The following is a 27890-nucleotide window of genomic DNA, read 5'->3' on the forward strand; positions in this document are numbered from 1 at the left end:
GAAACTGTCCCTGCCGACGATCAATAGGAGTGTGTGTGTGTGTGTGTGTGTGTGTGTGTTGCTGCAGGTAAAGAAGATAGCGATAACAGTGTGGCCAATAGATTTATCAGGCCTGTAGTTTTAAGATCACAGTAACCAGGTCAAGGCTTCTGAGCCAGGACCAACAACTCATCTTAACGATTCATTTTTATGATTAAAAAAAAAAAAGAACTGCTCCGTCTCTAAAATCTTTACTACTCATTTCAACTCCACAGCTTTTCAGTTTATTTTAATATAAAACCATACACTTCTTTTTTATTTTTATGGATGAAGTATGTATGTTTATTGATATGGGTATTCATGTAGTATATAGATGTAGTTGTAGATGGATAGATGTATAAACCACGATGAGTAGAAAGTGGTGGGATTTTCTTTTTAAAAAGTGCATACTTCTTCCTACTCCTATTTTGAACTTGTGCATATTATGATTTGATGATGCTTATATTTTTATTTTTCGTTTTTTTTTTTACAATTAACTCATTGAGTGCCAACCACGTAATTTCTCGTTTTTCGTTCCCATGCGTTGAGTGCCAAAAACGAAATTTTTCGTTTTTTGCTTTTTTTTTAAATTATGAAAATAGACACTTTAATACACATTATATGTAAATTTGGGGACTCTACGACGAGGAGAACTGAAATAGATGACGATCAAAGTCACATGACAGCTCATGAACTGGAAGTTTTTATCATAACTCAGCTTCTGCAAACGGAGGTCTGCATGCAGATGCAGCGCAGCTGCTCCGCTGCTGCTCTGCTCTCACCCGCGAGGCTGCAGCAGCTGGGAGCTGAACCAGGAAGCTCTCAGCCCACTGTCTCGCCCGGTCTTCATCTGGAGCAACACCGTGTCCTCCCCAAAGTCCTCCCGCGGTAAAATCTGATGGTCTCTGGACCAAAGCAGACCGCCGGCACCGACCCGTACCACAGACGGACCGCGACCACCGGCGGGACCGGTGTTCGCGAGCCGCTGTGGCCGGCAGAGCCTCACGTTCCGCGGCGAGAGGCTGTGACACGGCACGGTGCGTCTGTGTTATTGCTGTTTAGTGGCGCCCCCCCCGCCCCCGATGGTGGTTTTGTGAATAGAACAACAATTGTTGTGTATATTTATCTTATACGAGCCCTTTGATCCAGAAATGCGAGTGTCAGAAGAGCGACAGACACAAACAGCGCACCTTTCATAAAAGACGCTCTATCTCCTTTTCTAGAAAAAAAGGAGGGATTTTGGTGAAACCCAGCCATGTTTAGCTTGACTTTTCTCAGGAACGGAGGCACGTAGAAACAAACGGTTTGTGGCCATTTGAAGGATAAAGTTAAACCTTTCAAATGAGCTACAGTATGTGTTGGTGGCAATAATATAGAATACACTATGGCTCTAAAATAAAAAGTCAAATATGGTCTAATTTGCCGGTACACTTGACTAAAACTTTGGAAAGGAGCGCGGCACTCAATGAGTTAAGACACGTTCATTCGAAATGAATTCATTCACTTTAAATATTTGTGACTTGAATTGAGCTGCTACACTGTAGCCATCTTGGCTGCATGTGACTCCGCCCCCGAACTTCCTGCTTATCCAAAAAATGGTCAAAAGGGGGAGGAGCCTGTGTCTATCTCCGACTGTTTCAGCCCCGTAACCCGTAATCTCTTGTTTATGACAGATAAGACTACACAGATATACACATGGTAACATGGTAGATGATAAATAACCTTATCCACCGCTCCATGGGTTGATTTCTCACCGGCTTTGTTGTTGGAAACAGATGCACATGGAGGAGAGGAGGGTTAGAGACACAGAGGAGGAGAGACCAGATGTGCATAGCTCTCCTTAAAGTCGAGAATATAGACAGTACATGACCGTTACAGACCGGATCTGTTTCTGTACCAGGCTGTAAATGTGTTTAAAAGGATAGTTCACCCAAAATTGAAATGTCACTCCTCCGTGGCTTCTCTGAGTTACAGGGGGTCTCGGCGTAGCAGTGCATGTCCATATAACGGTTGCAAATGGATACCAACTGTCTTTGTAACAAAAAGACACACCAAAAAAACATCCAAATACCTCCATGCTGCTCGTATGTAATGTCCGTCTTGTATTGAAGCCCCGAAATGCGAAATTGTCCCGAAATTTTTTTAAAAAGTCTATATTTCAAGCTTGTTTTGTAGCGGAAGCTTCTCGAAGCTCCTCTTCCCGGTTCGTCAAATTTGACGAACCGGGAAGAGGAGCTTCCGCTACAAAACAAGCTTGAAATATAGACTTAGGCCTATTTAACTCATTGAGTGCCGCGCTCCTTTCCAAAGTTTTAGTCAAGTGTACCGGCAAATTAGACCATATTTGACTTTTTATTTTAGAGCCATAGTGTATTCTATATTATTGCCACCAACACATACTGTAGCTCATTTGAAAGGTTTAACTTTATCCTTCAAATGGCCACAAACCGTTTGTTTCTACGTGCCTCCGTTCCTGAGAAAAGTCAAGCTAAACATGGCTGGGTTTCACCAAAATCCCTCCTTTTTTTCTAGAAAAGGAGATAGAGCGTCTTTTATGAAAGCTGCTCTGTTTGTGCCTGTCGCTCTTCTCACACTCGCATTTCTGGATCAAAGGGCTCGTATAAGATAAATATACACAACAATTGTTGTTCTATTCACAAAACCACCATCGGGGGCGGGGGGGGCGCCACTAAACAACAATAACACAGACGCACCGTGCCGTGTCACAGCCTCTCGCCGCGGAACGTGAGGCTCTGCCGGCCACAGCGGCTCGCGAACACCGGTCCCACCGGTGGTCGCGGTCCGTCTGTGGTACGGGTCGGTGGTGCCGGTCTGCTTTGGTCCAGAGACCATCAGATTTGACCGCGGGAGGACTTTGGGGAGGACACGGTGTTGCTCCAGATGAAGACCGGGCGGGACTGTCGGCTGAGAGCTTCCTGGTTCAGCTCCCAGCTGCTGCAGCCTCGCGGGTGAGAGCGGAGCAGCAGCGGAGCAGCTGCTGCATCCACATGCAGACCTCCGTTTGCAGAAGCTGAGTTATGATAAAAACTTCCAGATCATGAGCTGTCATGTGACTTTGATCGTCATCTATTTCAGTTCTCCTCGTCGTAGAGTCCCCAAATTTACATATAATGTGTATTAAAGTGTCTATTTTCATAATTTAAAAAAAAAGCAAAAAACGAAAAATTTCGTTTTTGGCACTCAACGCATGGGAACGAAAAACGAGAAATTACGTGGTTGGCACTCAATGAGTTAATTTTTTTCAGGACAATTTCGCTTTTCAATTTTGGATGAACTATCCCTTTAACATGTTGAGTCTGTGGAGACTGACTCACTGGTGGGGACTCAACCTCTAGTGGTCAGGAGAGGAACTGCAGCTGCTGTTTCTTCTGTTGCGATGCTTCATGTTTTCTAACACAGAAATTGGGAGTTTTTAAGTGAAAAATCACCCCGACCTTCTCCTGGTTTATCCCAGATTATGTGTGGAAAAGAAATTGTGGTAGTTTCACTGCAAAAAACTCAAAATGTTACCAAGAATATTTCTCTTATTTCTAGTCAAAATGTCATTTCTAGTCAAAACAAATCTCATTATACTTAAAATAAGACACATAATATTAGAAGTAGCTTGTTTTTAGACACTTTTTACTCCTTTCAAGCGTATTTTCACTTGAAATAAGTAGAAAAATCTGATAGTGGAGCAAGTTTTCTTTCTTATTACAAGCACAAAAAAACAGCTTTCACTTGCAGATTTTTCTACTCATCTCAAGTGAAAATTAGTTTGAAATAAATGAAAATTATCTCAAAACAAGTTTATTTTTAGGTGATGAGTCTTATTTTAAGTGAAAAGAGATTAGTTTAGACTAGAAACGAGACATTTTGACAAAGAAATAAGACAAATATTCTTGGAAAGATTTGGAGTTTTTGCAGTGTTTAATTTATTTTGTATGTTGTATTGTCGTTAAAACCCAGAGTCGTGGCTGTAGGAGGTGGGTGGAGGTGTAGCTACCGTCAGCGCTGCTTTGTGTTTGTTAAACGGATCCAACTGAATCTGAAACCCTTCTCCTTCACATCTCATGTTCTACAGATTCACTCTGACTTTTTGATTTATTCATGTTTATCTGCCGGAGGGAAGTATTTTTCTTTTTGTTTGTTTTTTTTTGTCTTAGTGGATGTCAAATATTAAAACAGTGACCTGGAAATTATTTGATGAATGCAAAGAGTTTTGCAGAAAAAGCAGAATAACTCGCTCAGTGGAGATCAGAGCACGCCATGTGAATATTGATGAGTGAGTGTGTCGGTGCAGGATGAGGCAACAGGAAGCTGCTGCTGTGGGTTTTTTTATTTTTATTTGCCCTTCTGCAGACATCGCTGCAGCAGGTCTGAACTCTCAGGTAGTAATGTTTACCTGGGGGTCGTGTGTGTCGGCCGCTCTGTCATCATCATTAACATTTCTCACCTTTTGTTCTGATTCTGCTGCGTTTGTTGTGTAACGGAGCTTCACATTTCAATCTCTCTAGTCTGGAGCTTTGATCACACGCCTTCATCCACAGTAGCTCCAACACAAAAACAGGAAATAGCCTACAAACTCATCTTTTTTTTCTTTCTTTTTTTGACTAACACACAGTTTAAATATATCAGTTTAACAACAGTGTGTTTTGCTCGGGGTGTGTTTTTTCCTTTTTCCCTTAAATGCAAACTCATCTCTTTTTAGACAGGAGGGAAAGGGCACGATGGAGGAAGACAGGTCGTCCTCTGGGGACGGAGGGGGGGAAGAGAGGGAGGGAAGACGGGTGAGGTTGTGAGGAGAATGTGAGAGCGAAGATGAGAAAGAGAAATACAAGAGATGACAAGAGGAGGAAGAGGAAGAGAGAGACAGAAGTGGGAGAAATGGATTTGGTTTTGATTCTGAAAACAACGAGGTAAAACACTAAACCACGTCAGCTGAACAACAACTAACTCAGTAGCGACTAATATTATCACATTTGACATGTAGCCTAAAGATTGGTAATACCAGTGAAATAAAAAGAAACGCAGCTAACTAACATTAGTTAGCTAACTGAAAGCTAAAGTTAGTAGCCTAAGATATCTACAGTGGGTACTAGTTTCATTTGGACGTTTCCCTCACGTAACGCGTGATTCACGCGTTGCGTGAAATTGTAGGTCACACTGTAGCCACTAGGTGGAAGCATCGTACTGAGATGCAGCTCAAAAGATTTTGGGATAATTCCATGTTTGACCACAACGTAGCTGCAATGGAGAGTGGCGCTGTTCATAGGCCATAGGTACTTCATTTGCAGCTGTGGTCGAGAGAGCTAGAGAGTGAGTGGAGAGAGGGACCGCTACGCCGGTCAATCAGATCAATGTTGTTTTTTTTATTGTTTCACAGTGGTTACAGTAGCCTACGTTCAACAGGATCAGTGGTTCTCAGCCTTTTGGGGGTCCCCTGCATATTTTTGTCTCTCATATCTCTCCTGTAGCCTGGCTGGGTGGCTCCATGTTTGAGTAGTTTGAGTTCTGCAAGTTCTGGTGAATGTAACAATCCACTCATAGCCCACGATCGCTACGTCCGTGCCAGCAGCCTGGACCCGATGCTGCTGGACTCACGAGCGGAGCAATAATGCACATCTGTCAGCAGCTGCTCTTGAAGGGACAGATTAGATGCTGATTTTGTTAACAGTGACTTTGTTGCATCCAAACATTTAGCATATCTGTCGGGTGCTGTCTCTTATCCGGTACAAAGTGGGAGATGACAGAACTACTTTAATCGAGGGAAAGCTACATTGTTGCGAGTTGACTCCGGCCGGCGTGTGCACATGCACTAAGCCTGTGAATATTCTCATTTGTCCCGGAGTCATAGTTATCTCAAGGAAATTTAAATCGAATGCAACTGGACTTGGTTATTCGTCTAGGAAGACGTTTCACCTCTCATCCAAGAGGCTGAAGCCTCTTGGATTACAAGTTACAGTTGCATTCGATTTAAATTTCCTTGAGATAAGTGCACACTGTTCCTGCTGCTGTCAATTCGGTCATAGTTCATTTGTAACGTGTTTTCTTCATTCTTCATTAGGCTAATGTTAACACTAGAACCACCCAGATGGTCTCACACAGACGTTTGTGTTTTTCTTACGTAAATGACTTTGTTTACATTAAAACTACAGGTCTCTCAGTCCGTGACTTTTCCATGTGTGATGGTTTCTGAAGCTTACAACTTACACAAATGAAACATTCGATTTCTGGGCATTTATACCTCGGGCCGACAATAGCTTATTTTTTTCTTCAATTATTGTTTTCATCTACAGTTATATTTATCATAATATGCCCAATTCGGGAGGGAGAGAGGGGGGAGAGAGTGCCGCGGTCAAGTTACATAATGTAACAGTTTCCAGAAAAATACAAAACAGGATATTTATTCATGTTACCCTCTGTTTAGGTAGATAAAGGTCTCAGTCACATTTGAATAAAAATAATGCTATTAGGCTTAAGGCTTTTTAAAGATAGGCCTATTTTATTTTTAATTCCATAATTCAGAGATGATTTTCACTTAATGAAATGAAACGAAACAATGAAGCCTACAGTTTTGTCCTCCGGCTTATGAAAAGTGTGAGGAGAGGTAGCTACTGTAAGAACCGGTTTTTCTAAGCTGACTGAACAGCTGTGTGAAGTTCTGTGGGGGGCAGGGCTGTAGCCTACTTTAGTGAAGTATCCACAAACACACCTATTGGTCTAAGGTGCTAATGTGTCGCTGATGTGTCTATTAAGCTGGTCCTACAGACCGCTGCATATAAACCACACTGTAGCGATTTTCACCCAGCCTCGCTTTCAATAAAACACACACTAGCATTCTATAGCCTAATTGCAATCAGTGAAATATATGAAATCAATATAAAACACAATTTAAATATGAGAGTTGCTGTTGCTCTAGTTTAATAGCGCTGCAGCTGCATTTACCGTGCGCCCCTGTCTGTATGTGAACCTGTGTCTGTCTATGTGCAGGCAGAGATCAGAGATGGTGTTTTTTTAATAGGTAATCATGTTAGCGTTTCACCATCTCTCATCTCAACTCTCAGCAATATTCCATTGATAAATCACACCGGACCCAAGAATGGTGCGGACATGAACACACCTCATACTCCACCCCCAGAATGCCTCAGCACAGCGCAACCATATATGGTCAGCACGTGCATAATTAAGTAGCCATGTGCGCTCTGTGGAGCGGCAGCAAAGACAACACCCGGAATGATGCTTCGGCGGACCTGCCCTCGCTTTTGAGGTCGGTTGTGAGAAAAATGCCTACTGTCCAGACAACTGTGTTTTTTTTAAAGCACCCCTGCATTACACAAACACACACATACGGTATATAGCCGCACATATAGGCTATAGCCTATCAGTGATCATAATAATGATGATAAGAGAAAATGCATTGTTCACTAAAACTGCACGTTGGCATCCCAGACTGAAATAAAATCTTTGCTTACAGTGAGAGCTGCTTTACTAAGTGAACTATACCTTTCTTGCGTTACTAATGTTATTGTGTCTCGAGTGTTTCAGAGTCGGCCGGCTGTAAACCAGCTGACCCCGACTGACTTTTTTTTTTTGCGGTCACATCAGCACGGCTGCATCTTCGGTCGCGGCTGCTGTGGCATTTGCCCATATTGCCCTATGGCCAGTCCGTCCCTGTCACTGGTTGTTTGTGTTGTCTGTCAAAACATGGATGAATGAAACCCACACATCTTGTAGCCTATTTCTATCGAGGGAAAGTTATTTCAGGATATCCTGTTTTATCGCCCAGCCCGAAAGTGACATAGGCTATTGCCCGTTCATTCATGAGAAATCATCCAGCTACACTCTCAGTCAAACAAGGTGGGGAATGAACACTACTGTACAGTAGTTGGCTCATTTTAAAAAACACACCGGCAGCATCGCCCACTGAGTTAATTAACTGCTGTGTGGAAAACCACGCTGTGGTCCATAATCGCGGTGCAGATGGGTGTGTTTGGAGCTGACAAGAGGATCGATAAAAGAGAGTGAGACGTATAGCTGCCGTCGTTACATTTTTCTCATTGAAAAACTATACTGTATTATTATTATATTGCATTCCCCATTCGTGTTCACTGCTCCGTGCTGCTGTCTTATAGAGGCGATCTGCTGCTCACAGATGCCACCTGGCGGTTGTTTTGGCACATTGCAGCTTCTGGTGAAAACACAATTACTCCTCCACAAAAAATCCGCGTGAGCCTCCCGTGACTCACGCGTGAATCTCGCGTGAAACCGTCCAAATGAAACTAGTACCCACTGTAAGCCTAAAGTCAGAAGCTGTCATTATTCAGTTTATCTGTATTTTCAGGCTAAAGTTGAGACTAGCTAACGTTATTTAGCTTAACTATAACATAAGACTAAAATTAGGAGCTAGCTAACATCATTTAGCCTAATTGTTATATAGGGCTAAAGGAATTTAAACCCTAAAGTTGGAGACTAGCTAACTTTAACTGCAACAAAGACATCAGTTAAAAATGATCAAACATTTTGTGGAACTATAACTGTAAATGTTGAGACTTATCTGACATTTTGTCGCAGAAAACAATATAACTTCAGGCTACAGATGGAAACTCGCCAACCGTTAGCTAAACCAACTAAACGCTGAAGTTAGAGACAACATAAGTTATCTTAACTATAACTTGAGGCTAAACTAGGTACCCAGCTATCATAATTTAGTTTGTGTTAGTGTGGTTGTGATGGAACCCCTGCAGATATGCATTGGAGACCCCCAGTTCTTGTTCTCTAGTTTGTTTAGTTTATCTGTAACATGGGGCTAAATTTTAGACTAGCTTTACTGTAACGTAAGGCTAAAACTGAGAACTAGCTTAGTTGTACCTGACTGCTTAAAACTAAATTTAGAGGTTGGCTAACATTGGTTACACATATTTAACTGTAACAAGTTACTTAAGTTAAAAAAAAATTGCAAACATTTTGTTTATAAACTATAAATGTAGAGAGGATCTGACAGAAACTGTATCTTCAGGCTACAGATTGAAACTCGCCAACTGTAGTTCGCTAAACCAATTTAAAAGCTTAAGTTAGAGACTGGGAAACATTAGCGGGCTAAACTGTAACTTAAGGCTGGCAGTAAAAAATAATAGCTAACATTACCGTTCAGTTCAGAAACTCTAAAGGTAAGAAAGTAAAGTTTATTAATCAAGCTCAGGAAGTATCTTGTAATATTTCACAGTCATAGGTAATAAGATTATATAAAAATGTTCTCAAGTCTTCATCACATCATATTTTAAACCCCGATGTCGAGTTTCATGAGACATGAGGAGAAGAACCAGAGCTTCAAGGCGACCGGCCGTGATGGATCGGAGCTGGAGACAGAGAGAGAGAGAGAGAGAGAGAGAGGGGGAGATAAATGGATGAAGTAGCTAACGTGGGGATATTCTCGGGATGAATGAAGAGATAATAAAAGTGTCGCAGAGGAAGAGGAAGATGGAAGAGAGGTTGAGGTGGCATCTAGGTAGTCGTGGTGAGAGAAAGATAGAAAAGGAAAAGGGAGGAAATAATAGATGGAGGGATGGAAGACAAGATGCACACTGCAAAAACTCAAAATCTTTCCAAGAATATTTGTCTTATTTCTTGTCAAAATTAATCTCTTTCCACTTAAAATAAGGCTCATCACCTAAAAATGAACTTGTTTTTAGATAATTTTCACTTGTTTCAAATAAGTTTTCACTTGAAATAAGTAGAAAAATCTGCCAGTGAAAGCAGGTTTTTTGTGCTCGTAATAAGGAAGAAAAATTTGCTCCACTAATGTGCTTGAAAGAAGTAAAAATTGTCTAAAAACAAGCTACTTTTTAAATGTGATGAGTCTTATTTTAAGTAGAATGAGATTTGTTTTGACTAGAAATGACATTTTGACTTAAAATAAGACAAATAGTCTTGGTAAGATTTTGAGTTTTTGCAGTGCAAGATGGGCAAAAGTAGTTCTTACTGTGCATCACTGAGACACGAGGACAAAAACCGAGTGGCTGTGCACGCGTTTATCGATCATTGTCAGAGCTAGCGCTTTGCGAACAAGTTTGCACTGCAAAAACTCAAAATCTTACCAAGAATATTTGTTTTATTTCTAGTCAAAATGTAATTTCTAGTCAAAACTAATCTCATTATACTTAAAATAAGACTCATCACATTAAAAAGTAGCTTGTTTTTAGACACTTTTTACTTCTTTCAAGCACATTGTCACTTGAAATAAGTAGAAAAATCTGATAGTGGAGCAAGTTTTTCTTCCTTATAACAAGCACAGAAAACCTGCTTTCACTGGCAGATTTTTCTACTTATTTCAAGTGAAAATGTGTTTGAAACTAGTGAAAATGATCTAAAACCAAGTTAATTTTTAGGTGATGAGTCTTATTTTAAGTGGAAAGAGATTAGTTTTGACTAGAAATGAGACATTTTGACAAGAAATAAGACAAATATTCTTGGAAAGATTTTGAGTTTTTGCAGTGTGTGTGAAAGGACAAGTGAGACGAGGAGAGAGACAGCGAGACAGAGAGGAGAGAAAAAGGAGAGAAAGAGTTCAGACTTGAAGGAAAAGAGAGAGAAAGGTCAGAGATGGAGGGAAGAGAAAGCTGTGAAGACGGAGCGAGAGCTAGCGAGCGAGCGGCGATAAGAGTGTGGGGGAGACGTGTGAAGGATGAGAGGCTGTTGAGGCTGCAGGGAGACATTAGACACAACCTGAGAGAAGAGAGAGACAGATGAGGAGGGGTGGAGGAAGAGGAAGAGGAAGAGAGGTGGCGAAAGTGAGAAGAGAGAGAGAACCACCCACATGTAATAAGCAGCAGCAGTGAAAAAAAAAAGAAAAAAAGAAAAGCTTGGCTCTTAACTTCCCGCTCGCAGCACTTTCTCTCATTAGGCTTTATTGCTGAGTGGCCGAAGACGACGGGACACTTTGTGCTTATTCCACTGTTTCCTGCTGATACATGGGATTCACACCGCTCACAGTTAACTACAATAACAACATCAACACCACCCCGCTCTGGAAAGTACATGCTGAAACTAACATCTGGGGATGAAACTGTTTACTTTACACCAGTGGTTCTCAACATGGGGTCCCTAGGGGTCCTTGAGAGGTTTGAAGGGGGTCCCCGATTTTTTCTTGAAACTTTACCACTTTTTTCTAGAAGTTTTTTTTTAATTTTTTTTAATTTAACTACTTCTTCTAGACGTTTTTGTTTTTCTTTTTTTTTCTTTTAGAAAAAACAAAAATCTTCGCACATCTATTTCTTAAGCAGGTGCGTCGGATGGTGACAATTAAGTCCAAATTAGAAAAAGAAGAGTTCCCGCACACATGGCCAACTTGCAGAATTTATTATGCAACGTTTCGGTACTAGACCTTTTTCAAGCAAATGAAAAACATTTGCTTGAAAAAGGTCTAGTACCGAAACGTTGCAAGTTGGCCGTGTGTGCGGGAACTCTTCTTTTTCTACTTTTTTGTTTTAGAAATTTTACCGCTCTTTTCTAGAAATTTTCTACTTTTTATTTTTTTATTTTTTACTCTTTTTTTTTTTTTTGAGAATTTTTACCACTTCTTCCTATAAATGTTTAAATGTTTTTGGAGAAATTGGACCACTTTTTTCCAGAGATTTCTCTATAATATTTCCAAAAATTCATGCCAGTGGCCCTAATTTAAATGTATAAAAAAGTAATGTTCTTCAGTCTCAGAACAAATATTTGTGAATTTCTGGTCTTTACTTCTAAATTTGGTCCTTAGTCCACATGAGGGGGAGTAGATAATGAGTGAAATTTCAAGTTTGGGTGAACTATCCCTTTAAACACGACTGCTCCTGACAGTCGGAGGTGGAGGATGTTTCTGAGCTGGTGTTTGGCCGATCTGCCGAGGCTCCGACTCTGTCCTGGGTTCAGGTCCAGATTAAAGAGCAGAGCGGGAGGAGGAGGAGGAGGAGGAGGAGGTGAAGGTGAGGTGGGGGTAGGTAGGTACTAGGTAGGTGGGGTTTGGCAGGGCGTCGGAGCAGCAGGCAGGTCGTTAATACGCCCGGGGGCCGAGTCCATCAAAGTCTTTAACAGCTACTACAAGTGTCATAAAAGCTCGTCGGTGATTTAGTGCCAACAAACGCTGCAGCAAGGGGGGGGGGGGGGGGGGGGGTTTTGATTCCTCCACCTGCAGCTCCAGCTGCACCGGACACCGGCTCAGGCCAAGTGTTTCATTTGTCACAGTGATAAATATAAAACCTGACAGCAGCGCAGCACCAGAGCAGCTGTTTCTGAACATCATCTACTTCTGATTATTATTCTATATGTACAATTAGACTAATTTTAATCTATTTATATGTGTATATGTAGTTCTTCTTTAATATAAACATGTATGGAGCTTTAACACAAACATCTACCTTTATTTTGAAGGAGCTTTAACACAAACATCTACCTTTATTTTGAAGGAGCTTTAATACAAACATCTACCTTTACTGTATTTTGAAGGAGTTTAATGTTTCTCTCTTTTTTTTTAAAGCAATCATATTTGTTCAAATTCAATTATCAGAATCTAGAAGAAAATAATTGAGTCAAAGTCGAAGGTGAGTTTGGTTCATCACCTCGTGCACAACAAAGTCATTCATTGTCCTGGACCAGAGAGCCCATCACCACGGTGATTTATTATTATTATTATTATGATGATGATGATGGGAAGTCAAAACAAACAGGACTGATTGTCTCTGGGATGTTGCTGCTGCTGCACCTTTAGAGGACATAGAGTTGATGCTTCCTGCAGCACGGCTCTGTTCGTACGTTTAACCAAGATGCAACCTCGTTAAACTCACTGTTTAACATAAAATAAAAACACACACGAAGAGGTTGAATAGACTCTATAGTGCAGCCAGGAGGGAAAACAAGATGTGAACAGCAAGAAGAGGCAACGAGACGGAAACATGAGAATTATCAGGAGGAGCAAGTTTAAGAGGGAGTTTGGTTTTTATGTTGTTTATGTTTCCAAAGAGGCAGAAAATAGAGCAGAAAATCAGATGAGAGGGAAAAAGGAGACGTAGTGTATGGAGTGGTGGATTCAATGCAGGTGGGTAAAAGAGGAAGATGGAGGTGTGGAGCAGGAGAGAGGGAGCGGGGCTGCAGGGAAATGAAGATGTGGAGAGCATGGAGAGACAGGAAATTAATGATGGATGTGGGAAAAAGAAAACAGAGAGATGGTGCGAGCTGCGGAGAAATAAAAGGAGCAAAATGAGGAGGAAGGAGGAGGCGATGGAGGAGGAGATAGGAGGCGAGCGGTGGAGTTTATCTGCAGTGCCGTACCACAGTCACTGGAGCATTGTAGAGGCGTCAGCATAAATTCCCCCTCTCTATGCAGATCTTCAATGCATCTGCATTCCTGCAGCTGCATCGGCCCTGCAGAATCCCTCTGCTGCTCCTCGTTTAATCTCCTCCACATCATTTAGGCGTCAACAACAACAACAACGTGTAAAGTGCAGCCGTGAACAGATCGGCATCGTCCGCCGCACAACAACAACAAGTTACTGGTTCGAGTGTTTTCAATTTCAAAGTGAATGCTGTGCAGAGAAGATCTTTGCCCAAATAAACAGAGATGAAGATGTTTGCAGGACGTGAGCAGAGAGTTTGTTTAAAGCAGAAGTAAGCGATCCGGTCATTTTTGCTAATGCTGCGTTCCAGGCAGGCTTTTGAAATCGTAAATTACAGCTTCAAGTCACAACTTACGACTTTGTAGCGTTCCAGGCAACCCACTCGCGTTTTTCCGACCTGTTTTACCGGTGAAAGTCACTATAACGGCCACTCGTAACTTCTGACCCGTGAACTCGCACCAGATCGAACTGGTATGACTTCACAGCTCGGAGTTACGAGTTTCCTTGAACGCACCATAACAGTCCTCGTCCCTACGTCACCACATTCACGGCGTCCCTTGGCTGCACACACAGCCCTGCATGCCGTTCTCTCTCCTCATTGGATAAAAACTGTAGGATACAAGAAATGTTTTCTCCTCGGCTCAGAGCAGAGCAGAGTGACTGACAGACCCGTGTTTCGGTCCAAACACTCTATGTAAGTGATTGCTGTCGGAAGATATAACTATTTAAGACTTATATTAACACAAATATATCACTTACTTCTGCTTTAACCTCAGGACACCGGTGCACAACCTTGACTTCAGACTTTTTTTCTTCTATCTGCAGCATCTCTTTTGCTTTTTTTTACACCCTTGAAGTTACCACCACTGGTGCTTCTCTGCTGCAGACTTCTCTGATCACTACCGTTCGATTCTGGTCTCATTCATTAGTTGGTTTTTTTTTGTCACTTAAATTTTTATTGACAAATCAACATAAGTAAATACAAATACAATCAAATATAACAAAAGCTGCCTGGGAATACAACTTATTCTTTCTATCTTGTGGGTTAGAGTATTCATCAGTTACTGTTCCTGTCCGATACTGTCTTGAGTCTTGTATAGTGTCCATTTCTCCCATTTCTTGTCCAGTTGAGCTTCTTGTAGCCTCAGTATATGTGTCAGTTTTTCCATTAGAAATATTTCTTCCACAATTGACAGCCACTGATCTTTCGTTGGTGTTGTTTCTTTTCCCCAGTTTCTAGTGATGGCTTTCTTGCCTGCTACCAGCAGTATTTTGATCAAATAGCCATCACTAGTGTTAACGGTCTCATCTGAAAATTTACATAGATAAAGCACACACCATATCCTAATATTTTCTGTAGCTCCTTACATACTATTTCCCAAAATACAGTTATTTTTTGACAATTCCAAAAGACATGAGAATGGTCTACATCAAAAGATCCTCTCATTCATTAGTTTTAAAGGTACATTGTGTAGGAATTCCTCCCATCTAGCGTTGCGGTTGTATATCAACAAGCAACTCAATCTTCATCTTCCGTCTTTCATCTTCTACTTTTACTCTTCAGATATTGTTTCATCTATATTAGTAATGGTTCAAAAATGTTTTGAAGCTGTCAGTTTTAAATATATTTGAGTAGACTTCAGACTTTCAATTTCTTCATACTAATCTTCAACGATTCAAGTAATTTCCAACCATTTCATACTCTTCATATCGTTTTATCTCTTCAAGATTGCTTCAGCAGTTTCTTCACTTAATTCAGCATTGTTTCAACAATTTATTCAGCTCATTCAGCTTCCAGCTTTCAGCATTCACCCGTATTTCCTTCAGGAAATGCATTCTCTAGTTAGTCTTAAAGGTACATTGTGTAGGAATCCCTCACATCTAGCGTTGCGGTTGTATATCGACAAGCAACTCAATCGTATTTTTCATGCTGCATTCACGTGAAATTGGGCAGACGGCAGACGGACGACAGCCGCTGCACGTAACGGCATAAACAAGCCTCTATGTAAACAAGTGGCCCGTCAGCACGAGGCAAAACAATACACGTGACAATATGTTGTCATGGCGATGTGGTATCGTTTACCTGACCCACGTTTTACCGGCTTTCTTTCGACTTCTGTGACTAAAATGACATCTGGTTTGTTAGCGACGGCCGTCTGCCCGACTGCAGGTGTAGATATGAATGATATGAACGGCTAATTCAGAGCTGAAAGGAACACTTCAGTTTGTCGATGGGGGGGGGATTACTGGTTAATGAAAAACAGACTTTTGAACCAAATAATCGATTTTCGTGAATAGATAGCAGGAGAAGTTATACACAATGTCCCTTTAAACAGGAGGAACCGTTTGTTTTCATCAGTGGGATTTAAAGATGCTGGTTTCTCCTTCAGTGCACAAGGACGACAACGACAACGACCTCCCGGAGCAAAGTCTCTGCACCGAGACGCATGAAAATATAATTAGCTGCTCTGTTTTTGCTGTAGTGAAGCAGCCTCCCAGTGTTTTTATGTGGATATGAAATATGGATCTAAAAATGAGCCTGGAAACATTTAGTATCTTGTGAGAGAGCGGGAAATGAGAAAAGTGTTGAATGTGTTTAGGAAATATATTTGAGTAAACAGCAAAAAAAAAGAAGAAGTTTTTGCTGCAGGTGCTGAAAACATTTCCCTCGTCTGTAACTCTGACGGCCGCTGCAGCTGTAAACAACTGTAGAGAAGTAAAGAACATTATCGTCTTCATGCTCCGTTTGGAGGTTTTACCACATTCACTTTGGTCCAGATCCTTCTCTTTAGTCCAGATCCCATCATCTCAGACCAGTTTCCTTCACTTTTGTCGAGTTTCCTTCAATCCAACCCAGTTAATTTTAGTCGACTCCAGTTCCTATCAGTTCACCCAAGTTCCCTTCAATCTAGCCCAGTTCCCTTCAGTCCAGTTCTCTTCACTTCCCTTCAGTTTTGTCCAGTTCCCTTCACTTCAGTCCAGTTCCCTTCACTCTAGTCCAGTTCCCTTCACCTTAGTCCAGTTCCCTTCACCTTAGTCCAGTTCCCTTCACCCAAGTCCTGTTCCCTTCACTCCAGTCCAGTTCCCTTCACTTCCCTTCAGTTTTGTCCAGTTCCCTTCACATCTGTTCCCTTCAATCTAGTCCAGTTCCCTTCACTTTAGTCTAGGTCCCTTCACTCTATTCCAGTTCCCTTCACTTTCCTTCAGTTTTGTCCAGTTCCCTTCACTTCAGTCCAGTTCCCTTCAATCTAGTCCAGTTCCCTTTAGTCCACTCCAGTTCTTCTCCAGTTCTTCCGCTTTCCTTCACTTTAGTCCAGTTTCCTTGACTTCAGTCCAGTTCCCTTCACTTCAGTCCAGTTCCCTTTAGTCCACTCCAGTTCTTTTCCGTCCAATCCGCTTTCCTTCACTTCAGCCCAGTTCCCTTCACTTCAGGCCAGTTCCCTTTACTCCAGTCCAGTTCCCTTTAGTCCACTCCAGTTCCCTTCACCTTAGTCCAGTTCCCTTCAATCTAGTCCACTTCTCTCTACTTCAGTCTCAATCCCCTAAATGAGAAACACAGACCTGTGGCTTGTTACCGGAGCTCAGACACGTCGTCCAAACTGCAGTTTATCCTCATGTCTCTTATTCTGTGGTTCAATCAGCCTCGTTATTGTTCAAATAAATCAACCACTAAATTGTTTAAAGTTTTATTTTGGGGGGGTGAGTGACTGTAAATAACCTCTGATCACATTTATACCACAGAGCGCCATGGTAACGGCCTCTGTCAGTTCACTGAGGTATTTCCAGTCCACTTGACAACACTCGTAACCGGAGGCATTCATTTATCTGTCAGCTGCTGATAAAGGCTCCACTGTCAGTGAAGGCATCATCTTTTTTCTTCTTTTCTTTTATTCCTACAACGCCGGTGTTTGAAGATGACAACAGTGTCAGTGAAGCGTCAGTCCCAGACCAATAAATCAGCTGTTTTCTGACCCCGCGGTCGGACTTTTTAGGATTCAGGACACGTTTCCCTCTGGCCGCGGTTTGTCCTGTCGCTCTTCTTCAGAAGTGAACTGTGTGTGAACTTGACAGGATGAAGAGTGTGTTTAACCGCAGTGTGTGTATGTGTGTGTGTGCGGGGCCTTGGGAGTTTTTTAAAGGTTTGAGGCTCAGATTTCTAACCAGCAGAAACTCTTGATCCGGGGCAGTGAGTCAGTGCCGCAGAATTAATTTTCTTCTCTGCTTCATTAGAGGTTTTTGACTTGAAGGAAGCAGCAGGAAACTCACCTCGTTATCTTTCTCCGTAGAACTTAACTCTCAGATACAAGTTTCCATAGACATTAGGAGAGATTGATGACGATTTTCTCTTCACTTTGGTGGCTTCTTTCATTGAAATGAAGTCCAAACCAGCAGATCTTTCTGTTAAGACTTTACATAGTAGTCTGACAGACGCTTCAGACGTTTCAGTTTCTCTCTAGAGCTTCAGCAGGAACATTGGGCAGACCTGTCCTTCTATGTGGACTTCACAAGTTGGTTTAATAGTGAGTCTATAGCTGTGTCCCAGTTCAGCGTCTACATCCTTCGGAAGCGACATTTGAAGGCCAATTACGTCACAGCATCACAACAAGGCCTATCCCAGTTCGAAGGCTCCTCCAAATGCAGCTGACAAATCCGGCTTTCCTTTGGAGGACACACTGCACCGATCCTTCCTGGCCTTCCGTATCCGACGATTCTTTGTGTGCTTTTATTATTAGCCACCTGGCATGCTAGCTATGCATGGTCTTTGCTGTAGCCATGGTAGCTTTGGTTGCCCATTGACCAGGGCTCTGCTGGCCGTTTAGCCCAAGGTGAGGAGCTGTTGGAAGTGTAAAAAAGCTGCCACTTTCAAATGTTTAAATCGTTAGGACGCTGATTGCATTTGGACGGGCTCTGAGCCGTCCCATTCACCAACAGTTGATGCATCCCGTCGCGTCCTCATCCCCATCACTCAAGCCCTAAAAATGATTTTGGAAATAGTGCTGATTCCAATTCAGTTTGAAAGTTGAAGTTTGAGATTGTCTTTATTGTAAAGAGCTTCCTGTTTCATAGACCTTTGATCAATGTTCTGAACCAACGTCAATTTATTTCCTAAGTATTTGAAAGACAAGAACATCTTGTCCTGACAATCTAAAGTACCCGTCTGGAAGCTGATCAATAAAGTTATGGATGGAAGTCTGAGGGTGACCTGATCTGTTCCCTCCCTCCATCTTTCTTTCCTTCCTTTTTCCTTCGCTCCCTTCCATCCATCCTTCTTCCCCTTCTTCTTTCCTTCTTCTTCCTTCCTTGAATTAATCTGTTCCCTCCTTCCATCTTTCTTTCCTTCTTTCCACAATCCTTTTTCCCTTCCTTCCTTCCCTTTGTCCTTACTTCTTCCTTCTTTTTTGACCCAACTGACCCAATCTGTTCCCTCCCTCCTTCTATCTTTCCTTCCTTCCTTCTTTCCTTCATTCTTCCTGCCTTCCTTCCTGCTTTCCTTCTTTCCCTGACCCAGGAGGACAACAGGAGAGTTAAACCACCGTTAAATACCGTGTCGTTCACCTCTTTATGCTGACGTTGTAGTTTTGTAGAGACTCCAGTGGAAGTTTGACGGTTTCTGTTGGTGTTGGTTGATAGTTTTACTCTGAGCATCTTGTGTATGATGCATTTATTTTAACTGCAGCAGTGAGAATCATCAACTGCAGGTTCACAGCGGAGATTTATCGAGCTGCTCTTTCTCCTTTTGTTTCCACATCTGCATCCAGACTGTGCCCTCTCCCTCCCCTCTCCTCCCCTCTGCTGCAACATCCTCCAACCACAGAGTACACCGTGTTTCTTTTTTAATTCTTCATGTTCAGATGACAGAGCCTCCAAAAATATCTCTCCGTGCTCCATCAGCATTTTACCTCCCCCCTCCTCCTCTCCCTCATCCCTCCTCCTCCTCCGAACCAATTACAGCCTTGTACAAATGCAGATCTGTATCTCGGCGGCAATAATAGGTTCAGTTTACGGTGTCAGGCCGAGTCCTAACCCACATCTGTGACATTAGCATATCTGTCATCAGCTGTAGGATGAGCCGCTCGCTCACACCGTGTTTCAGGAAGCCGCTCGGATTGTGTCGCTTTACCGCCGAGGGGAAATGTGAATCACACACATTAGATTCATCAGAGCAGGAAGAGGAGGAGTGATCACACCGATACTGAGATTTGTTTTGGGTTTTTTAATCTGGGAAATTTGCTTGAAGCTGTTGATTCTGCCTGAGATCAGTTATTAAAGGAGAAGTGCCATTTTTTTACAGCCTTAATTATGGTAGAAAATACGGTCGTTTACTCACCCATATACCTTTGGTGTCATTAGGTGTCCTTCCGACGATATTTAGATCCATTCGAGGCACCGAAATGCAGCCTCTAAATAACGCATTATCTGCTGCAAAACTCTTTCTGTTATCGTCATCTGTAGAAAGCACTCATGCATCTTATTTTTACCTCCAACTGCTCCTGTTTTTAACTGTTTTCAGTTTATCTTTGTCACTTTACTTTTTGGTATTTCGGATTTCGGATGTGCTTGTATGCTTAAGGTTATAATAATGTGGATTGCTGTAGTGGTAATCAGGAAGGTGTTCTTTGGTAGGGTTTAAGTCAAACTGTGAAAAAAGCAGGGTCCAAGGCAACTCTTCTCTGATGTACAGTATCAATAAAAAGCCTTTATTTAGCGGCTAGTTCATATTAGAACATTCATGTTGGTTGTTTTTAATGTTCTGGTATGAACTAGCCGCTAAATAAATGTTTTTTATTGATGCATCATAGAAGAGTTGCCTTGGACCCTGTTTTTTTCCACAAATATTCAGCCATGTTGCAGAAAACTAGCAGTAGCAAATTCCAGAGGGAATATCGTCGGAAGGACTCGTAATGACACCAAAGTTATATGGGCTGTATTGAGTAAACGACCGTATTTTACGCCAGAAATAAGATCTAGGTTGTTAAAAAAACCCGGCACTTCTCCTTTAAGAGATAGTTGAAATAGAAATAGTGGTAAAAAAAACAATTGGTTAAGTTTTTCAGGTTGATATCACTTTATAGTTACGTTTTGTTGCCAGGTGACACCTAGTGGTCGTAGCAGTTATTGCAGGAGCAAATGTTGAGGAAGTGTTCATTTAAATACCAAAACTGAACCGTTAGTAACAACGGTGACAAAGGCACAGGAGATGAAAATCTGTTCAATCTTTTCGCTCTTCTCTTTTTTTCTCTGCTTCTTATTTTTCTTTTATCTTTACCTTTTTCTCTTTTCATATCTTTTGAGTAATTACCTCCTGCCTCCACAAACACACTCTCTCTCTCTACTTTTATTTTGACGGCTTCCTCCTGCTGCTGAACATTAATCCCTTCCCACTTAGTTAAATGCACCTGTCTTCATCTTTCTCTCTCTCTCCCAGAATAAATAAATGTGATGAAACCAACACACACACACACACACACACACACACAGGTTGTTAAAAGAGGCAGCAGGAAGCAGTGCATCATGGGGGATTACATGTATTAAGGAGACACTAATACTGTGGGATGAAGCTCATCCTCAGTCTCAGTGTTGTTTTATTGTGTTAAACGTCCGGAGTCACCGGACTGATCAGTCGATCGCCGCCGCCTCGCTGTCGGGTGGGCGGGACTTATCTCAGCTGGAGGGAAAACTACACCTACACTGTACAGTACATGTACTACGCTACATGAGATTGCAGTTTTCCAAAGTACGCCATGATGTCATTGCTTCAAATTTGACACATGCATTCACCAGGACTCACACTGCAGAAACTGAAAATCTATCCAAGAATATTTGTCTTATTTCTAGTCAAAATGTCTAATTTCTAGTCAAAACTAATCTCTTTCCACTTAAAATAAGACTCATCACCTAAAAAATAACTTGTTTTTAGATAATTTTCACTTGTTTCAAACACATTTTCACTTGAAATGAGTAGAAGAATCTTCCAGTGAAAGCAAGTTTTTTGTGCTTGTAATAAGAAAGAAAAACTTGCTCTACTATCAGACTATTTTAAGTGAAAATCTGCTTGAAAGAAGGAAAAAGTGTCTAAAAACAAGCTGCTTTTTAATGTGATGAGTCTTATTTTAAGTATAATGAGATTTGTTTTGACTAGAAATGACATTTTGACTAAAAAATAAGTCAAATATTCTTGGTAAGATATTTCATCATCAATATTGTGGCCAAAGGTCAAAGTCACAGTGACATCACAAACTGTTATTTTGGACTTGAACGCACCATCTCCACAACTGTTGAATGTCAGATTTGGTACGAACGTTACCAAACATGTAAATATTCTCGGGCAGAAATGAAAAAAGAAAGTTTTATTGGTGAATTTTACAGATATTCATTCATGTCAGACGTCTGGAGACATGACAATACCGAGTGTGTATCACGTGTGTGTGTGTGACTTGGTGAAGGACTTTCGCCGGTCGGGGAACAAAGACTCAACGACTGCTGCTTCTGACTGATGATGAATCAGAAGATAAAGTGTCTAGCGCTGAGACTTCAAACATATAATAATAACTTATATATAGACAGAGATACAGAGATAATGGGAATTAATTAGTTTTGTCCATATCGCTCTCTTTTTACACTTTACAGTCGACTTCTTCCTCCTTCTCACTCTCTTTTTCCCTTTTTTTTTGTTCCAGACTGCCGAGATGAATCCCATGACACAGTTGTACTACAAGAAGGTGAGTCAAACACACACACACACACACACACACACACACACACTTGTGAGGATGTTATATGTACCTACATGTGTTCCCTGCAGGCTCTGAAACGAGGTTTGAAGATGTGACGACTTGTAGAAACGTCCTCGGGCGCCAAAATTGACTGAAGCGCGACTGAAATTTTGATTTTTTTTTATCCCAAATCGATTCCTGATTTTATTTTTTTGCTTTAAAGGGATAGTTCAACATTTTGGCAAATTGGCCCATCGCCATAATCCCTATAGGCATAGCAGTAGGTTCGTTACCTTTAATTGTCGACGCAAGCTACTTTTAGAACGGCGGAGCAGAGCCGTGAGCTGCTCAGAGCTACGCTACGGAGGCTCATGGGATTTCTTGGTTTCCCTCATCAAATACACAATCCAACAACTCCAAAACGCTCTGGTGGACAAGTTGTGACCTGCACATTCACCACGCTATGAGATAATAACACAACGTTACCAGACAGAGTTGTTTTAGAGGGTAATTCATGTGAAACAGCTGATGCACGTTGCCTTCAGGGACAGTTTTTCATCAAGCAGTCTCTGCATTTCCCTCTAAAACAACTCTGTCTGGTAACGTTGTGTTATTATCTCATAGCGTGGTGAATGTGCAGGTCACAACTTGTCCACCAGAGCGTTTTGGAGTTGTTGGATTGTGTATTTGATGAGTTTGATGATGAGGGAAACCAAGAAATCCCATTAGCCTCCGTAGCGTAGCTCTGAGCAGCTCACGGCTCCGCTCCGCCGTTCTAAAAACAGCTTGCACCGACAATGAAGGTAACGAACCTACTGCTATGACTATAGGGTTTATGGCAATGGGCCAATTCGCCAAAATGTTGAACTATCCCTTTAAATGGTTAAAATGATGTAGGCCTATCTAATAAAAACCCAGACTCAGTGTGACATGGATTTCCTACAGGATCTGAAACCAGACGTCTGGATGTGACGCTGGTTCTCATGAAGACAGATGTTCAGCTGACACACGCTCACATCTGTCAGTCGCCGTTGTTTTCCACCGTGTTGTGTAATGAAATCATCCGTGAGCGTCGACTCGACACTCTGATCTTATTCACTCTTAACTTCACGGTCGCTTCACCGCTAAATTCATGGTTTTTGGCAGTGGCAGCGGCAGCGGCCCGCGTGTTGTTGAGCTGTAGCCTAATCACAGTGACGGATGGCGTCGCCTCTCAATCTGAAGGCTTTGACTCATCCGCCGCTGTGTGAAAAATGACACCTGCTCCTATGAAGCAGACGACCAGAGGACAGTTTCATTCCTGAGACTAAACAAACGTCTGATTTATTTGTCTGATCGGCCTCGTTAAGCCCCGAATCAAACAGACAAGAGTCAAATATTTGTAGTTCATAGTTGGAGCTTGTTTGCTCTGTTGTCTCTGTTTGTGGCTGCTGTGGTTTTATCACCATGAGGCGTCTTGATGTTTTTATCCAGTGAGAAACAATTATCTTGTGTCAAATATTTGTGGATGAACATTAATGACAGCCAGTTTCTAACTTTTGAAATCGGTTTTGCTGAGTAAAACCGATAGACTCTTTTGTCGTGTATCTTTGTTTGAAGAAAAACAAGGGGTTGTTGCTACGTAGCTAGCGTTAGCATTGACAGCTGTCTCCAGAATTGTTTTTTACTTCTATTGCCTTAACGTATAGGGTGACCAGACGTCCCCGATTTTTGGGTACAGACACCGATTTGGCCGACCTGTCCCCGATTAAAGCTGTCCCTGAAAATGCCCCCAATTTGAATAGGGGAGAAAAAAAGGTGCGCGCGGACGCAAACTCCAGTTATTACGATTAAACCAGTTAAAGGGGACCTATAATGCTTTTCGAGCTTTTCAGACTTATAAATATGTTTAAAATGCTGGATACTGGTTCTAGAGGCCGTGTGCCATATCATGAGGTTCATGCATTTGGAGGTGAGCCCTGCTAGATGTTTTGGATGTCTCTGAACGCTGTGTTTTACTAGGTTGCACTGACTTTTTTTTAACATTTAAGTCTAATGTTAAATGCTATTCTTCTACAGTAGCATTTGATGATGTTGTTTAGTCTTGCTGATGCTGTTGCACGGGTAGCTAGAAGTGACTGAGAGCTTGGATGTGTGTTGGGACTACCGCAACTTCTTATTGGCTACTCATTTGCTTTGGCTAAAATACATTAACATGTAATTGCCCCTGTTATTCATTTAATAATGCTAACATTTGAATTTTGAGCACCGCGCTGAAAAGTCTGCGATTTTCATTTCTGAAATCTGGTCACCTTACCTTTTACGTCTTTTCCTCTTGCTAAAGCTAAAGCTAAAGCATGATAAAGAGGGTTTTTGCTAACTGCTATAGCCAAAGTTTGCGTCTGCTGTTTACTCACTCAGTTAATGTCTTCACTGTCGGGCAGTGAAGAGCAGCCATCTTGTTTGCTTCTGTTTATATTACCTCTTTTCTTCCAATTAAATTAGCATGCTAACTAGCTAGCCCCAATCCAGGCGGCCTTTCTTATCATTTTCCGATACCGAGTCACTCTATTTTCCAGTCTACCCTGAAGAAGTAGGTCGTATTATAACCTTGGTGAACGTAGCTCACTTCATGTTGTTGCTGTTGTTGTGTGTGTTTTTGTCTTTTAGGCGACTTATTCGCCGTACCGCGACCGCATCCCCCTCCAGATCGTCCGGGCGGAGGTGGAGCTGTCTGCAGAGGAGCGGGCGTACCTCACCGCTGTGGAGAAAGGTACAAACACACACACACACACACACACACACACACACACACACACACACACACACACACACACTCACACACACACAACCCATCCATCCAGCCATAGCTCCCTCCTCACCTTCAGTGTCCTGATCCACCGGCCTGTTAAATGATGCCGAGCAGCAGCAGCAGCAGCAGCAGCAGCAGCTGGTCAGCCAGACGACAGGTCACTGTGTCGTCTCTGCTGCTGCTGCTGCAGACGTCTGCACCGTCACCGTCCTTGAAAACCAAGGTGTTCACTCGGCACGAAAACCAGATTCAAATCACGTCCTTCCTGTTTAGTTCTGGGCAAAGCTATGAAGATAAAAAGATCACCACTTGACAGCTCGAGATCAAATGTTTGAATTCATGTACCAAAGTTTTCAGGATGAAGTGTTTGCATTAGCAACTGTTTGTAGGAGACTAATCTTATTTCTGTTGTTTCTTTGAAGTAAACATGCTAACTCAGGGCTCCAGATAGTGGCCCCCTAACTTAAAATATCAGGAGCGCAAACAGAATATTTGGGGGTTTCACACCGTGGATTGACTTGCAAAGTAAATATTCATATTTCCTTGTTATTCATGATCCTCGCACCTGTAAACACAGATATCAGATTCTTTGAGTCGACCCTTCCATGTTTCACCAAAAAAGAACAACAAGAAAAACAGCAAATTGCATGTGTGGGAAATTTACTTGCACTGTCTCAAACTTTAGGGGCAAAATGGCTCCAGACTGGAGCCCTGTAACTAGCTAGCCCCAGTCCAAAAAACCAAATTCAAATCACGTCCTGTTTAGTTCTGGGCAAAGCTATGACGAAAGATCACCACCTGAGTTTCATTCTTAAATTCACCACCAGCTCCAGCATTACCAAATACTCCAACAATTTCTGTTGTTTCATTTCTTTTGAAGTAAACATGCTAGCTAGTCCTAATCCAACTGACTTCTTCTTCTCGTTCTGGTCAATGCTACAGAAATAAAAGTTTGCATTAGCAGCTGTCTTACTACGTTTATTCCTTCTCTGGAAACCAGCCTTTTGTTTTGCTTCTATTTCTGAAGAAATTTAGCATACCGGTTAGCTAGCTCCCAACCAGTCAGTCCTTTTTCACTATTTTCCAATACCGAGTCACTGCAGCGTCCAGCACCGTTCAGAGGTCATGTTATAACCACTTACATTGGAAATACAGTGATGCTGCAGGACTGATTCAGCTTTATTTCTATCACCTCTTTTCTTTTTACTTTTACAGTAGTTAGCATAAGCTGCCCAACCTACCGGATTGTAAATGCAGTGTTAGCTCGGGTTAAAGTGGAACTATGCAGGATCGTAATCTCTTGTTTATGACAGATAAGACTACACAGATATACACATGGTAACATGGTAGATGATAAATAACCTTATCCACCGCTCCATGGATTGATTTCTCACCGGCTTCGTTGTTGGAAACAAATGCACATGGAGGAGAGGAGGGTTAGCAACACGGCGGAAAAGCGATCGGACTTCCATAGTTCCTCTTTATCCATTGTTAATGCTAATGTTAGCCATGTAGCTACACCAAAATGTACATATAGCACCTTTAATCTTTTGGTAGCCATACCAGTATACACCTTGGTTGGAAGATAAGAAGATACACTGCAAAAACTCAAAATCTTTCCAAGAATATTTGTATTTCTTGTCAAAATGTCTCATTTCTAGTCAAAACTAATCTCTTTTCACTTAAAATAAGAATCATCACCTAAAAATGAACTTGTTTTTAGATAATTTTCACTTGTTTCAAACAAATTTTCACTTGAAATAAGTAGAAAAATCTGCCAGTGAAAGCAGTTTTTTGTGCTTGTTATAAGAAAGAAAAACTAAATAAAAAAAATATGCTTGAAAGAAGTAAAAAGTGTCTAAAAACAAGCTACTTTTTAATGTGATGAGTCTTATTTTAAGTATAATGAGATTTGTTTTGACTAGAAATAAAACAAATATTCTTAGTAAGATTTTGAGTTTTTGCAGTGTAAATCAAACTTTGTAAACCCCCGCCCCCCTCTCTCTCTCTCTCCCCTCCAGGCGACTATGCGGGCGTCAAACACGCGCTGCGGGAGGCGGAGGTGTACTACAACATGGACGTGAACTGTCTGGACCCGCTGGGCCGCAGCGCGCTGCTCATCGCCATCGAGAACGAGAACCTGGAGATCATGGAGCTGCTGCTGGACCACGGCATCCACACGGGCGACGCGCTGCTCTACGCCATCAGGAAGGAGGTGGTGGGCGCCGTGGAGCTGCTGCTGTCGCACCGGAGGCCCAGCGGGGAGAAACAGGTGTGTGTGTGTGTGAGGACGCCGTGGATGTAGGTTAAAGGGATAGTTCAACATTTTGGCGAATTGGCCCATTGCCATAATCCCTATAGTCATAGCAGTAGGTTCGTTAATTGTCGGTGCAAGCTGTTTTTAGAACGGGATAGGCTCATGGGATTTCTTGGTTTCCCTCATCAAACTCATCAAATACACAATCCAACAACTCCACAACGCTCTGGTGGACAAGTTGTGACCTGCACATTCACCACGCTATGAGATAATAACACAACGTTACCAGACAGAGTTGTTTTAGAGGGAAATTCATGCAAAACCGCTGATGCACGTTGCCTTCAGGGGCAGTTTTACATCAAGCAGTCTCTGTATTTCCCTCTAAAACAACTCTGTCTGGTAACGTTGTGTTATTATCTCATAGCGTGGTGAATGTGCAGGTCACAGCTTGTCCACCAGAGCGTTGTGGAGTTGTTGGATTGTGTATTTGATGAGTTTGATGAGGGAAACCAAGAAATCCCATACTGAGCCTCCGTAGCGTGGCTCTGAGCAGCTCGCGGCTCTGCTCCGCCATTCTAAAAACAGCTTGCACCGACAATTAAAGGTAACGAACCTACTGCTATATAGACTATAGGGATTATGGCAATGGGCCAATTTGCCAAAAATGTTGAACTATCCCTTTAATCTGTTGCAGCCCGACGCATTCATACATCTACATGTTTATGTTTAGTCATCCG

General features: G+C 42.0%; 1 protein-coding gene across 1 annotated transcript in view; it reads left to right on the forward strand.

Annotated features, from left to right (window-relative positions):
* The first annotated feature begins 22060 nt into the window (after positions 1–22060).
* trpc5a (transient receptor potential cation channel, subfamily C, member 5a) overlaps positions 22061–27890 on the forward strand; it is an 87124-nt gene continuing 81294 nt past the window's right edge. Inside the window, exons 1-3 of the mRNA XM_085806305.1 lie at positions 22061–22111; positions 24755–24857; positions 26918–27168. Of these exons, the coding sequence (XP_085662431.1) occupies positions 22079–22111; positions 24755–24857; positions 26918–27168 (387 nt within the window). The 5' untranslated portion in view covers positions 22061–22078. The remainder of the gene's footprint in view (positions 22112–24754; positions 24858–26917; positions 27169–27890) is intronic.

This window comes from Trachurus japonicus, chromosome 18, assembly GCF_045865225.1.
Source record: "Trachurus japonicus isolate A0001 chromosome 18, Traja_1.0".
Classification (NCBI taxonomy): domain Eukaryota; kingdom Metazoa; phylum Chordata; class Actinopteri; order Carangiformes; family Carangidae; genus Trachurus; species Trachurus japonicus.